At 34.4% G+C, this 15,928-nt stretch overlaps 2 protein-coding genes across 2 annotated transcripts; one reads left to right on the top strand and one right to left on the bottom strand.

Annotated features, from left to right (window-relative positions):
• Positions 1-363: 363 nt before the first annotated feature.
• Positions 364-2,368, top strand: LOC120268399 (peroxidase 40-like). The gene is given in 5 exon segments (XM_039275825.1): positions 364-739; positions 936-1,127; positions 1,394-1,559; positions 1,721-1,893; positions 1,895-2,368. Coding segments are annotated over 5 exon segments (810 nt in total). The 5' UTR covers positions 364-691; the 3' UTR covers positions 2,126-2,368.
• Positions 2,369-3,146: 778 nt separating this feature from the next.
• Positions 3,147-10,942, bottom strand: LOC120268866 (probable sucrose-phosphate synthase 1). Its single transcript, XM_039276126.1, is given in 15 exon segments — positions 3,147-3,356; positions 3,446-3,809; positions 3,946-4,073; positions 4,187-4,660; positions 4,662-5,078; positions 5,228-5,290; positions 5,387-5,440; positions 6,100-6,276; positions 6,424-6,555; positions 6,725-6,841; positions 7,031-7,729; positions 7,896-7,959; positions 8,547-8,788; positions 9,872-9,961; positions 10,696-10,942. Coding segments are annotated over 14 exon segments (3,123 nt in total). The 5' UTR covers positions 10,879-10,942; the 3' UTR covers positions 3,147-3,356; positions 3,446-3,526.
• Between the last annotated feature and the right edge of the window lie 4,986 nt (positions 10,943-15,928).

Below are 15,928 nucleotides of genomic sequence, written 5' to 3' on the forward strand. Positions count from 1 at the left end.
TTGTCTCAAAATCAAGGGAATAAAATCAAGAGTATTATTAGTACACAACGCAAGAAGAAGATCATAAAGTGAATTATAATAATATATGTACACGTAATAATAATAACAATAATAATAATAATAATAATAATACAATTCTCTTGACCATATTCCAGTAACCACAAATGACTAAGTTTGTTTGGATAGAGCCCACAACCAACCACCCTTGACCACTTCTTCACCTCTCTTTCTCTCCATAATAATAATAATAATAATAATAATATACACTAAGAACGTACACCACCCCATCATTCTCATGCATGACATCTTTCCCCAAACAAATGCCATTGTCTCTTCTTCTATATAAACCAACACCTCACTCACTCACTCACTCACTCATGGTCTCAACAAATAAACAAAGAAATCAAACACAAGTAGTAATTAGCAATGAAGAAGAAGAACATGGCAGTAATAGTGTTGTTAGCTTGTGCTTATGATCTCCTCTTAATCCTCAGCCTTGCTGCTGCCAATGTCCAAAATGGCTTAACTACAGAATGTCTCGACGGTGGTAATGATAATGATAATGGTAATGGTAATGGTAATGTTTCTTCCATTCCTACTCTTCAGTTAAAATTTTACCAAAAGTAGTTGTCCTCAAGCTGAAGATATAGTTTTCGCCGGAGTTCAACAAGCTGTCTCCGGTGATCCTCGCATGGCCGCTTCCCTCCTCCGTCTTCATTTCCATGACTGCTTTGTTCTTGTAAGCTAGCTCCCTTAATATCTTCATCTTAATAATTAATAATTACTAATTACCTCATTTTTTTGTTTTTCACTTTAAATAATTAAATTAAAATATTACAAAATTAGTATTAAATATTAACATTACCTTGATGATAAAAAAATACTGCTTAGCTAATAATGCAATTTTATTTATTATTTTTATTATTTTTTTGTAGGGATGTGATGCATCTGTTCTGCTTGATGATACACAAAACTTGGTAGGAGAAAAAACAGCCGGACCGAACCAGAATTCATTGAGAGGGTTCGATGTAATTGATTCAATCAAGTCCGAACTTGAGTTAACATGTCCTCAAACTGTATCATGTGCTGATACCTTAGCCATTGCAGCAAGAGACTCTGTACTACTGGTACATAATTTTTTTAAAAAAATTTCTACTAATTAAATTCATATATTAAAATTTCTTAATTAACTTTAATTGAATTATTATATTCTTCATTTTTCTTTTCTTTTCCTTTCTATTCTTAATGCCATAGTGGTAATATATAATAATAGAAAGAAAGGAGGGCAAAATGATAATTTCCGCAACATTGCTATTATGTGTGTATTTATAAATACCACAAAATTTCCTATTTGTTTTCTTTTGGGATTATTGTGATGATGACGTGGACCCAGTCAGGAGGGCCCACGTGGGAGGTGGAGATGGGAAGGAAGGACAGCAGAACAGCAAGCCTTAACGGAGCAAACAATAACATACCGGGTCCAAATTCCACACTAACAATTCTTATCAACAAGTTCAACAACGTTGGTCTTTCCTCCAAAGACATGGTTGCCCTTTCTGGTATTTTTTTTTTCTTATTATTTTCCACTTTTTAACCATTATTATTCCTCACTTTATTATTCAACTCAATCACACACACATATATATGGAACAATCAATCTATTTTCAGATTATCTAAAACTTAATCACATATTAATATATATATATATATATATATATAGGAGCACATACCATTGGAAAAGCAAGGTGTGCGACGTTCACCGGAAGACTCTCCGGCAGTAACAACGCTGGCGAACCTCCGATCACTAACACCGAGTTCATCCAATCACTACAACAACTTTGCACCGGCGGTAGCTCGACATTGGCCACCCTTGACTTGACCACTCCGGCCACCTTTCGACAATAACTATTACTCCAACATCCTCTCCGGCCAAGGCCTTCTACCGTCCGACCAAGCCCTTTTGACCGACAATGCTGATATCGCCCTCCTTGTTGAAGCCTATGCCATGGATCCATTTGCATTCTTCGATGACTTTACTAAGGCTATGGTTAACATGGGAAGGCTTGGTATGGCCGGAGAGGACTCCGGTGAGGTTCGGAGGAATTGCAGGTTTGTCAACCAGTAGTAGAAGTAGTAAAGATGAATCAAGTCTAGTTCTAAGTCCAGGTCTATGTTTATGTGTGCCTATGTTTGTTTGTTGTAACTTGTAAGACTAGTGAAAATGTTTCTAGGGTTTGGTTTAGGGTTTGCATTAGGGTTGGGTTTGTGATGAATAAAGATGCATGGTACTTACTATTTAGGGTTTGTTGAAGGTTTGTAGATGTGAAATTTGGAAGTCAATATAATAAACCCATAACATGTTATATCATGATTATATATATATATATATATATATATCTAAATGTGTGTGTGTGTAGGAGGGTATATAAGGAAAAAATTAGGGGTATATATGTAAGTTTGGCATCTAAAATGTGATATGCTATGTAGGGTTCGGTGAATTAATATCACACAAAAACATGTGGTACAAGGGTAAATATGATTACAGTGAAACCCTAATAACATCAAAATTTATATGTGCAAATAAGTGTTTTATGGGGGTAGATAAGCAAAAACTTTAGGGGGGTGTATATATGTAATTTTGACATCTTAAATGTATACAGTATGGTGAATCAGGTTGCATGGATGGGGCTATATATATAGAAAATGACATATATAGCCCTAAGTAAGTGAAAAATTACATCACATATTAACAAGGACGGTAAAGTTTTAATTCTAATTAGAAAAGTAAACTCTAACACTGAAAAGTACATCTTTGCAAATAAAGGTTTGATGGGAATAAAAGCAAAACCATAGGGGTAAGAATGTAATTTCAGCACAATGAATGCATGGCATGTTTGAACAATACACCACCCTCTACAGATGTACTTGATAAATACATATAAACAAGATACTAAGATTTACAATTAATTAGAACTATAGTTCAGATTTTTCAGATGCAGATTAGAACAAAGATGAGATATTTTTCGATATTATGAATATTTTTTATCGCTCGAAGAATAAGTAAAGTTTAATCACACCAAATGTAAAATCAGAAAAGCGAAAAGATTCAAATCAGTAAAAAGTTTGTATACTTTATTTCATATGCATCAGTGAAAAACCATGACAACATTTCATTTCTGAAAAGTGAGAACATCACACAAAAAGAAGTATGATAGACAATTTCAGATAAATGAAATCATCTACTGAAATTTACTTTCATAATATCTTCATAAAACTTACAGTTTTAATCTTATTCATGTCTGATTGGTTTGACGATGATACCATCTTTAACTTCAATGATAGAGAACTTTTGGTTTCTGCAGTAAAAAAAAAAAGAAGGTGAAAATGTTATAATGCATAAATTGCAATTGCAATGTAACAGAAAAATCATGAAACTGAAGATTACCTTCTTTCAGCAATTCTCGACATTGCTGATTTTGATGAAGCCATGCACAATTTAAAGGACAAAAGTAGGCATTCAGTGAATCTAATCCGAAAGTATACCCAGTTTACACAAAGCGAGCTTTATGTCACTGCTGCCGCAAGCGCTCCCAGTTCTAATTATGTTTGGGCTGTCAAAAGCGACGACGTCCTGTAAAGGATAGCCTCTGTTTGCATGTAGTTCTTTATGTTCAGTGTTGTGGCACAATGTGCTTAGTATGACAGTTTTATGAACTCCACCAAGAAAACCCTCGTAATCTGAATCACCATTTTCTCCAACAAATATCACCATGTTTGACAATTCTATGCCCCATCGAACATATAAATACCTGAAAGCATTCGCAATAAATGAAAGATTTTATCTAAATTATGCTGGTCAGAGCTAGAAAACCGATATCGGTGCATTGATTCGTTACTAGTTCAATGGTATCATAATTTTAAACATAAAGTGTATGACAAAGGCACCTGAGCGCTTGAGGCCGAGAAGCCAGAACAGGAATGAAATGCAATTTAGTTCCATCATGACTATATATCACGTTACATCGTAGTGCCTGAGTTCTCATCATCTTTCGAATTTCCTTTGAAGAAGGAGCCTGTTGTCAAAAGAAAATCATAAATCCACATATTGAACTTGTCACAAAGCAAAATTTTAATTCTTAAGCTTCAAACTTTTTGCAGTTGGCATAAAAAAGGAAAAGTGTTTTACCAAAGATGGGTTTCTGACTTCAAATGCATGGCAGTATGAAGCCGAACGCTGTTTGTCTTCAATAACAACCTGTTCTTCAACTTCCCCTTTCTTGTCCACAACTGTAGCAGCCCAACGAATTAAAGTCTTTCTTAAACCATCTCCGCCCCAGCGGAACTCAATCTGTGAATTATAATCCAAGTCGAGGTCAAAAGGCAAGTCAAAAGGGCTAAGCAGGTCCTCAGAGTTTGCCGATGGGTAGTAGAGCTCGCTGCCGCTATTGCATATAAAAGCATCAAAATCAGTAGCAGGAATGCCTCCCAACATAAGGACCGAGTGGATTTCGGATATTGTCAATGCCGTAGATAGAACAAAGCCTATAGAACCTGATATTCTATCTTCACAAGCAGCATCAAAAATGCTTTTCACAGCCTCAATGAAATCAGTTTCAGTGTCTGTGTCGACAGCAATGACAAAGATGTGTTTTCTCCTCCTTCAAAATAGGCAGTTTACTGGCATTACTCTTCTCTTCAATTTTCTTCGAAAAATCGATCTTATTCATGATATCTAAGGTGTTACCAAGGCTTCCACTATCTTCAGCTTTTTCACCATCTACTGAAAGCTTTAGGTTCAATGATAGATCTTGTATATCCCTCAGAGAGTCACCAGGTGACTCCGACTCTGAATTTTCAAACAGATCATAACTTCTTCGCCATCGAGGTTGTCTCGGTCTGCAGGTTGCAATGCGAGATAAGTAAGTCTTACAATGTTCTGGCCAAGAGAATAAGTGAATATTCTTCAGTCCATTCTGTCGGCACTGTGCCCAGAGGTTCTTATCAGCAACAAGCTTCAGAAGTGCATCAGCAATGGCATGCTGATCATGGGGATCAACAAGGAGACCATTGTCAAGAACCTAGCGTGCGGCACAATAAAAAGGAAGATTAAGATTCATACAAACTCATACATTTTATACAGAAACTCCTAGGGAAATAACTAAAGTACAGAACGAGTTCTTCTCAATAATATAAAAAATAAAATAAAATGTAATTAACAAGTACGAACCCGGTGTATATCAACAGGACCTCCATTCTTTGTGGCTACTATAGGCAGACCATGTGCCGCAGCCTGTTCCAGTTGGCAATGTAGAACCACAAAATTAGGAAATAATTAATCACACATGACAAGAATAAAGCACAAAAAATAATGGAAGTAAATTATCACCTCAATCAATGTAAGACCAAATGGTTCAATGAAAGCGGGATTGATGAAAACACCCTGGAAAACAAAGGCAAAAGTCAAACATTTGTTTCAAGCATTGACCTAGAAGCTAATTATCCAAAATGGATAATGAAGAAGAAATGAGAAACAAACACTCAAGAAAAGTCATATTTATTAGGGTTACACTTCCAGCCAAACTCATTCACACTAGATAGTAACCATATGACACTTTCTACCCTTTAAAATTTTCATGAATTCACTAAGTAACATAACTGCTTTTGTAGTCATGATTGTGAGTAGCAAAAGTGACAAATGAAGTATGTACAAATTTGTACTTTTTCAGCAACGGAATCAGGGAAATATTTTGATGTTCTTCATAATTTTCCGAGGCTAATTTTTTTTTTCAGCTAAAGTATCTGATGCAAAGCAATGACTACACACATGTACATAAATGCAACATCAGATTAATGTATCCTCATGCAACTTGGGACCATCAATAGATATGCATGTGATTTATCAGTTAAAAAAAATCGGACATTAAGCAATATAAAATTTTAAGGTTATTGGGAGAACCTTAACTCAAAATAATGGAGGCAATTACAATGATCGGTTATCATAAGATGAATTATAAAATACCTGACAATATACATGTTAATATAATGAAGTAATTTAATGTTTCAAAAGCAGTTTGTTATTGGATTCATGAAAGAGGGCACCTTGGTCTTTGCTGCTAGACGATAAATTTCAGGAACATCAGATTGCTTGTGGTGCTTAGGATATGCAACTTGACCATATAGATCATACTTGTCAATCATTTTGAGGATAGAAGTAAGCATAGATGCATTTGTAGTTGACATTTCATCAATATCCTCACGATTCCCCATAATCAATGTCTGCAACATTTACAAGTAATGTGAAGAAGAGGGCTAAAACCTCTTTGCAACACTTTCAAAACAACAATTATCCTAAAGCACTGAAGACTATAATATCAGGTATGGTAAATAGAATCAAGCAAAAACCATAAGTTAAAATCAACTCACAAGATTTGCAAGCTCCCTCAAAGGACGACATTCACCAAAAGCCTTCACTAGTGTAATGAGGTTCTTTTTGGGATCAGGTCGAGCAAGAGCAAGAATCATAGGCTTGCGGGGGTTTGAAAAGAAGCGCATTATCTGTGAAATTTGAAATAACTGAGACATGCATATCAACAAAAAGCGGACAACCAAGAACAGAACACCTTAATTGCCTTTTGCAGTGCAATAATATAGATGATTTAAATTAGAAGAATAATATCATTATTGATAAATAGCTCATAGAGAAAATAAAAAATACAAATAAAACCTCAAACCAAATAGGTGGATCTGGTGTAGCAGGGCTTTCTTCATTTCCCTCCACATCATCATCCATGTCTGTATCATGTACAACAATATGGTGGAACTCCATACCAGGAGGAATTATCTGCAAATGTCAAAAAGTCTCAAGTAACAAACAGCCAGAATCGAACTGAAAAATAACAGTAGAATAATTTGATCTGCAGGCATAAGCTGTGTATGCAGTATTTTACATTTGATCTCATGCTCTATGGAAATGTCAAGTAGCACAGATTCCATAACGCAGTTAAAAAATAATTTGATGAGATATACTCACACACATTCGTGGCATGAAACGCCCATGACAGCTGACTCCACGCTTGATTCTAGCTCGCAACTTACGGTCAAGGATCACATCAAAGCCATCATACAACTGCCATTGCTCGTCTATCTCCTGCCTTGTACTTGTAATAATAATATCAGAAGAATCAAGAGCAAGTTCCTCTGCCTCAATCCGACGCATTATTTTGTAAGTTGCATTTATTTCTTCCCTTGTTTGGCGCCCTTGTCTCAAAAGTTGATCCAATTTATCCCTACCAAGGGAATGGCCAGTGAATAGCATAGGCACATTCAGTGCCCCAGAGAGTAATGCAGCTGAGTCACCTGCATCAGCATAATGACCATGAATGGCAACAGGCCATACAGGTTCGCCACCACCAATTTGTTCACCTAAAACTTTAGACATCTGCAAGATATGGCTTAAAGCACCATCAACAAATTCTTGAATGTGTGGCCAAAGTAGTTCTTTAGGAATATATTTATCTTTTGGCCCAAATGGTATGCGGACAATATATGCACCACTGCTCTCTCCCAGCTCATGCACAAGACTTTCAGGGTTTCTGGGGGCTAACATCTCTGTTGGTTCTCCATAACTCCAATCTACATCTGGTGCCAATATTTGCCGGGTCAAGAGATCAACCCGATAAACTCCAGGCATTGCGGCCAAAGCCCTTGCAAGTTCTACGACATACTTGACCTTGCAAAAGTTAAATATGGAGGTGGCATCTCATAGATAATGAAAAGAAAATGATTATCCCAAGATTTTCCAATTTAGGAAGGCACATAGTGTTGACAACTTTGTTGCTTAATAAAATCTTAGGTGGAATGTCAATAAAGCAAAATTACATCTTCACAGAAATTACCTGACCACCAGTATCAGAATCACGACCAAGTTCCATGTTTTCACCTCTAATAAGCCCATGAATACTGCATCAATTTTAAATTATGATTAAAATAATAATCAGAACTTGCACACTCAAAAGAATCAAAAGTGATATAATGAAAAGTTATCTGTAAGGTGCATGGGCTATCTGTAAGGTGCATCAATTCTAAATGATTACCTCAGATAATAACTCCTATCAAAGCTATATAAAATGCATGTTTGCTAGAAGCATGCGATTGCTGTAAAAGCACATAATTTTATGACGCTCAAATTGTTGGTCAGAGCATGATTTGATGAATGCACCTCTTAAAACTTAACAGCCAAAACATTGGTATGAACTACTAAATGAAAAAGAAAAAGAAGGCTCTCTGTAAAAAAAAAAGAGAATACACATGAAACCTAAAAAAAACTCTGTGAGTTCATGGAGCTTGAGAATTGAATATGATTCCCATTCTCCTTATGTTTATGCACATAGTTTGTCCGGATCACAAGCCCAAGAAATAACATGGTTCAGCCATTCAAGAATAGATTTGAAGATGAGAAACGAATGATTTTGGGATTTTATGGCAGTCATATATACGATCCCTAAAATTCCATATAAAAAGTTCCAGCTGCAAGGTAAGTCTCATGCCTGATCAAAACTATGTATAATTTCTTGTCCTTGTGTTGACTAGCCCAAGCCTCAATAGCATCAACTGAACTGACCCTGGACAATTTTCCTTTTGTGCTGCCACCACGAGAAGACAGATCAGCCACATGATCTCCTTTTTCTCCTTCTGAAAGATCTTCAGACATATCAGCAGTTGCATCACGGCGGGCTCTTTCACGTTCAAGACGACGTTTAGAAATCTGCTGAGCTTCTTCACTCTCAATCTACATAAGAACAAAATGAGTAGCTGCAAACCTAAAAATCACACACTCCTCCTGAAATATAGACATAAAAGCTAGAGTCGAAAATTTTGAAAAAAAAAGGACTAATTTTCCTTCACTTTCAAACTTAAGAACAGAGAAGATAACAGATAAATCTTATTAAATATGATCCATTCCGTTCCAGGTTACAATCATACTAAAGAACTACAGTATGCAAATAATACAATTTGAACAATGAGCAATGCGATATAATAACTTCCTAAACAAAGAAAAAAAGAATGAAATTAGCATTTCTCATTACATCTTTTGACATTGAATAAAGCTTCTACCACGAAAACTTTTCATGAATCACTACAAATTGATACCCTCACTAAATAGTTGTTGCAGGCATATAAGGCTGCTCAACTATTCTAAGCCCACAAACTTGTTTGAATCTTCACAGGACAGCACAAGTCTAAGTTGAGCTCCAAAGAGCACCATAATCATAAAGATCCTTACGATATGTTCAAGGAAGTCCATTGCCCTTTCTCCACTGCTATTGAACTAAATCAGGTGTTCAATATAAAAGTAAATACAAATCTCCTTAAGCAGAATTCTATATGGTAGTTGAATACATTAAGGATTTAAGCACAAGTTTAACTGGAAGCTGAATGCTGATTTAAAGAATCTCATGTACCTATATAAAATTTTATAGATGAGATTACAAAACCCTTGAATTTATCAATAATAATGTGGTTTTCACCACCCTTAAATTTTATATAGACATGGGTATCTTATTATGTCAAACTCATAGATACATTACTAAAATAAATAAATTTTGTTTTGATAGTTGAATAATTTAGCATCCTCCTACTTTCATTTTCAATCATCATCCTTCTGCTTCTCTTTATAATAGTCTTTCAATCCTACATTTCTCTCTAAACTGGATCTGATCAATGAAATTAAACTAAAGACGACACTTGATTCAGGAGGCATGTTGAAAGCAGTTAAACATGGAACGCTGAAAGGGCAAGCTCCACAAGGTATTCCGTTCAAATAATCAGATAGAACTACGACTAACAGCATGAGCAGAACAAAACATAATACCTGTTTCTTCTTGCGAGCAAGATTCCAGATCCTCCAGCACATGTTCTCCAACCTTGTGTTCCTCTCCTGTGGACCCCTTGTTGATGCAGCCTACCACATTTTACAAAAAAGCAAAACTTCAAATTAAGAAGAATTCCCACAGACAAGCCAAACTTAAACAAACATATGTGACCAAACAGTTAAGTGGAAAGAAACTGGAGAATGAGTACCGCAATATACTAAAGATAAGTGTGAAAACATGATCCCAAATCAAAATTTTGATAAATAAAGAAGTCAAATTAATGAATTGGTGAGCATTCCAATAACATCAAAAAATAAGAGTAGACTTTAAAACACAAACACAAAAAGGAAGAAAGAAAAAAAAAATCAGCACTCATTTCAGCAAACATCAATACAAAAATTAAGAATTATAGGGAAAAGCCCAAGCCTCATCAAATCACAGAACACAATTCTGAAGAATTAAAACCCACACACACACACACACATACACACAGTCACCAAGTTAACAATCCAAAAATCCAATCTTCAATCAACTTCTCAACACCAAGATATCAAATAAAATGAAAATTCAGAAAATCAACTCACTGAATCCTGAAAAACCAAAATAAAAAAAATAAACAAACAGTAACCAAGAAGGGGGAAAAACCTCAACTTTAGCCACTTTACCGGAAGATAAAATACTCAAACAAAACAAAATCCACAAACTCAATCACATTCAATTAAATCAAAAGAAAAGAAAAAACTACAAACAGAGGAGCAATCACAGGAATTAAAAACAAAAAACAAAAGAGAAAACGAAGTCCAGATCAGTAGAAGACACCAACCCGAACCCAAGACTTATAAAGGTCCGTCTCATCGAAGCCAGTGATAACTTCCTCGACGAAGTATCTAGTGGGGCTGAATCTGCCGCGCTCCCGGAGCAACAACGACTTCTTGTCCGCCCCGATCCCTGGCCCAGAGTCCAGGATCGCCTCCAAGTAGCTGTTTATCCAATCGTTCCCCGCCATCGCCGACGAGCTCGAGCTCGAGCTCGCACGCGAGAGAGAGAGAGAGAGAGAGAGAGAGAGAGAGAGAGAATGAAGACGGTGGAGAAGAAGAGAGAAGTTCGTTTCGTATTAAAAGGATTCCAAAAGGAACTCTTTTGCATTTATACCCCCGTTAACTGTCATAATTGCATAAGCATTCTTGTGAATATTTTTAAGATTTTTTTTTTCTTGTATACACCCCTCAAAATTATCTTAATTTAATTTTTTTTCCTGTGAATATTTCTAAATGTTTTGGTTTAATGCTAAAAGTTTCATAGCTCTGTAGCATTAGGCCATCCACTGTAAAAAAATTGGGCACAATAACAATAATGAGTCTTTTGTTGAGACGTGTGAATTACGTGCCATCAAGTTCAGTTGTGCTCTCACTCGTAACAAACATGTGTTTGTCATATTTATTACACACACACACATATATATATATATATACCTTATATACACCTTTAAAATATATTATGCATTATATAAATAATGACTTTTAATAATAAAAAAGAATTTTATTTAAATTTCTAAACCATCTCTCGCATGTTAATTTTTAGGATTTAGATATAATGAATAAAATAAATTTAATTTTTTTAGAGTATATATTCATAAATATTAACTTAATAACTTATATATATAATTTTTAGCCATTTAACATATAATAATATATTTTAATGATATATAGGGTAAAGATCTATACATATGTAAATAACTCAAATTTTATATAATATATATGGTAGTTAGCTTTATTAAAGGGTATACACATAATTGGGTGAATTTTCAGTGGTACATATATATAATTATAAATTAATGATTATACTTTGTATTCATAACTAAAAATAATGTTAATTGGAGTTATGTGAATTTAAAAATCAATATTAAGATTTTTTTTTGTTTAATTGGGAGATTTGCAAATTATGATTTAGATTTTTTTTTATCATTTATATTCCTCATGTATCAATTTCTAAACATTTAATATTCTATATATAGTTATATATTTTTATTATGCTTTTTCTTTTTTCTTTTCAATAAAAATGATTTATAAAAATTTATATTTTAAAAATATTTTTATCTATATAACTTTTATAATTATACATTTAAAAAAGATAGGTGAGAAAGAAAAATTTACAACATTTATGTGAAAACAAAAGGATTTTTCATGAAGTAAATTAATGTTTGAGTATAATAATCCATGTTCATCGGAGGGGAATCTAAGCAAGAAAATCAACTCAACGTATAAATTTGAACTAGTGTGTGTATATGTAAAATGATGGCTTAATACATGCATACGAATTTAAATTTGGATTCATATTAAATAGATTATTTATAACTATATTATTGTTAAGATAATGATGTTTATTTTAGTTTGGTTAGGATATCTTTGATTTAAATATTTAAGTTAGTTGTGCTTTGATTAAAACTCAAATTAGTAGAGATTATTTTTTTAGAATTTTGCCTTTATAAAGATTATGAATAAAGTGTGCAGTTTTTCTCATCTTTTTTTAAGTTATCAGTGGTATCAAGAGCGGGAGAGTTTTTGTAGTGAAGAAATTCACGAATGTCGCAAACAACTTTCATGAACCATCTATTCCACGCTTTTGATGGTCACTACGATCATTGGAGCATGTTGATGAAAAATTTCTTAAAATTCAAGGAGTATTGGAATATTATTGAATTCGGAGTGGCAAAACCGGATGTTGGAGTGATACCACAGCGGAAGGAACTTGAGGCATCAAAGTTGAAAGATTTGAAGGCGAAGAATTACTTATTTCAGACCATTGATCGATCTATTTTGGAGACGATTCTTTACAAAGAAACCTCCAAGGATATATGGGATTCGATGAAGAAAAAAATATCAAGGCTCATCAAGAGTGAAGTGTGCACAACTTCAAGCCTTGAGAAGGAATTTTGAAAATCTACGGATGAAGGATGGAGAATCGTAACAACTATTTTAGCAAGAACCATGGGATTAGCCAATAATATGCAGCTTTACATGGGAGAAGATGGATGATGTCACTATTGTTGAAAAAGATATTACGATCTTTGACAACAAAAATTTGACTACATAATTTGCTCGATCGAAGAATCAAAGGACATAGATGCACTCTCAATTGATGAACTTCAAAGCTCTTTTATTAGTTCATGCGAAAGTAATCGTAATTTTTTACTCGAGGAGCAAGCTTTGAAGGCCTCCACAACCAACAACTTCTCAATATTACGAGGTAGAGGTCGAGGTGGAAGTAGAAGAAGAGGAAGAGCAAATAGAGGCTACAGAAGTAGCAACAGAAATATTGATGATGGTTATCAATAAAGTAAAGGAAGAGAACGAGGTCAACAGTTTGATAAATCTAAAATTTAGTGCTTTAGATTTCATCGATTTGGTCATTACCGTTCTGAATGTTATACCAAGCTATCTAATGACAAAGATAAAGGAGAAAAGTCAAATTTTGCATAAAATAAAGAAGAGGAGACTTTGCTAATGGCAATTCAAGATAGTCAGGAATCTCACAAGTCAGATATTTGGTTTGTGGACACTGGTCATAGCAACCATATGTGTGGAAGTAAGTCCTTCTTTTCTTACTTAAATGAAGATTTTCACTCTACTGTTAGCTTTGGAGATTGCTCTACGGTGAATGTGATGGGAAAGGGTGATATTAATATAAAAACCAATGGTTTTATAGAAAAAATTTCTAATGTTTTTTATGTTCCTGATTTGAAAAATAACTTACTGAGTGCTGGTCAGTTGCAAGAGAAGGGATATACAATTACTATTCAAAAGGGTACTTATGAAATATATGATCTTTGTAGAGGTGCAATTGCAATTGTGTAGATGAGTTCAAATAGGTTGTTTCCTATAAAGATTGAATGTGCTCAACCTTGTTTGATGGCTAAAACAAAAGACCCTTCATGGCTATGGCATTATCGGTATGGTCACTTGAGCTTTGGTGGATTGAAGACACTCCAAGAAAAGGATATGGTGATAGGGCTTCCTAAAATCACTATTCCCTCCCAAGTTTGTGAGAGTGTATTGTTGGCAAACAACATCGTACTCCTTTCTCTCAAGGAAAGTATTGGAGAGCAAAAGATGTTTTAGAACTTGTTCACTCTAATATTTGTGAACCAATAAATCCTACTTCTAATAGAGGTAAAAGATATTTTATTACTTTCACTGATGATTATTCTCGGAAAACTTGGGTTTATTTTTTGCAGGAGAAATCAGAAGCTTTTAGTGCATTTAAAAGCTTCAAGGTATATGTTCAAAGTGAAACCGGGAAGCCTATTAAAACAATTCAACGCGATCGTGGAGGAGAGTACATCTTGCCGAAAGACCTTGAAAGTTTTTTGTAATTATCATGGCATCCGAAGAGAGCTCACAGTCGTAATACCCACTGAACCTTTGGATACCACTGGAAAAATATATTCGAGGTATTACTACGATACGTGAAGAATTTTTCTCTGAGAGTAATCTTGTTGAGAAACCCCAAGTGGAAATAACAAGGACCCTAAGTGTAAAAGTTTATAAAAGATTTTGGGTTAAAGAGTAATAGAAAAAGGATTGATATAAAAATGTTTCTAGCATCCAAGGACTGAAAGGTAAGATGGAAGGGATCTTTTTGAAATGTTGTACTATAATCCAAGGACCATTGGATAATTTAGAAGGATCTTTTGAGAATACTATTTTTGTAATTCAGGGACCATTCATGAGTTTTTTTCAGGGACTGTTTTGTAAGGAATTATGTTTTGAGGGACTAAATGTAAATTTCGGCTGAAAGTTAAATTTGGAGAAAAATCTAGAGCTTGAGTGTTGCTCATCTTCTTCTCCACCATTTTCTACGAGTAACCCGAGAGTTATGAAGAAAAATGAGAGAGAAATTAGAGGGTTTTTAAAGAGAAAGACTTGGAGATCACTGGGAGAGAGTCACGAGTCCCTTGGTAAGGGTTATTTTTGGTTTGAATGATATATAAATTTTAGTTAAAAGCTCGAGCAACAATCGCTTGAATTTAACATGTTTTTTGTGAGGTTTGGCTTGGATTTAAGTGCTGAAATCATGTTAGATTATTGTGGATGATTGTTTGATTGAAATTACTTTGAAAAACTTTTGTAAACATGATGAAATTGCTTGAAAAATGGGGATGAGATTCAGGAATTACTCGTAGCGTGCATCATGAGCACCCGCAGATTAAAATTTGGTTTAGCTTAATTAAATTGATGATTATGATGATTAGGAGGTTAATGATAATGGTTAGATTGAAATGGGCTGAGTTAGCCAAAGTTGAATTGGTTGGATCAAACCAAGTTGCATCGAATTGATTGAGTTGAATTAATTTGGTTGAGTTGGGCTTCGATCAAATCAGGTTGAGATGGTTTTGGGTTTGGTTCAGTTGATTTGGGTTATGGGTTTTTGGACTGAACCAAGTTGGTTCAAAGGATTTTGAATAAAAATTGAGTTGGTTCAAGCTGGTTCAGTTTGATTGAGTTTGGTTCAGTACAATTGAGCTTGGTTCAATGGAATTGAGATTGGTTCGATTGGTTTAAGCGTGTTTAGTCTAAATTGAGTTGGTTTTAGTGCAATTGAAAGCCGGGTTTGATTATGCAATGTCGGATTTTTAACCGATTGGGTGAGTGGGCCCAATAGAGAATTGATTATTATTTTTTTGTATTTTCTTTTGAGTTTAAATATATTATTTATTTTTTTATTATATTATTCTCATAGGGTGTTGTCAGTCTTGGGAGGGAGTTCCAGTGTCTAGCGAGGAACCCAAGGACACCGTGTGAGTTGGTAGTGGCTATTATTTTAAATAATTGATTAATTATTATTATTTTGAAATAATTATTTAATGGCTAGTATTTTGAAAATAATTGTTTAAGTATTTCTTTTTATCATGTTTAATTGGCGTATAATGTTGAGGTATACGTATATTTATTTGCCGTTGATGTTCCTGACAATCGTATTGATACATCAATTTCGTATAATTATACGTATTTATAAATAGTATAAATACATGTATATGTGATTTAATTATTCGGTTC

The sequence above is a fragment of the Dioscorea cayenensis genome, chromosome 9 (genome assembly GCF_009730915.1).
Source record: "Dioscorea cayenensis subsp. rotundata cultivar TDr96_F1 chromosome 9, TDr96_F1_v2_PseudoChromosome.rev07_lg8_w22 25.fasta, whole genome shotgun sequence".
In the NCBI taxonomy this organism is placed as follows: domain Eukaryota; kingdom Viridiplantae; phylum Streptophyta; class Magnoliopsida; order Dioscoreales; family Dioscoreaceae; genus Dioscorea; species Dioscorea cayenensis.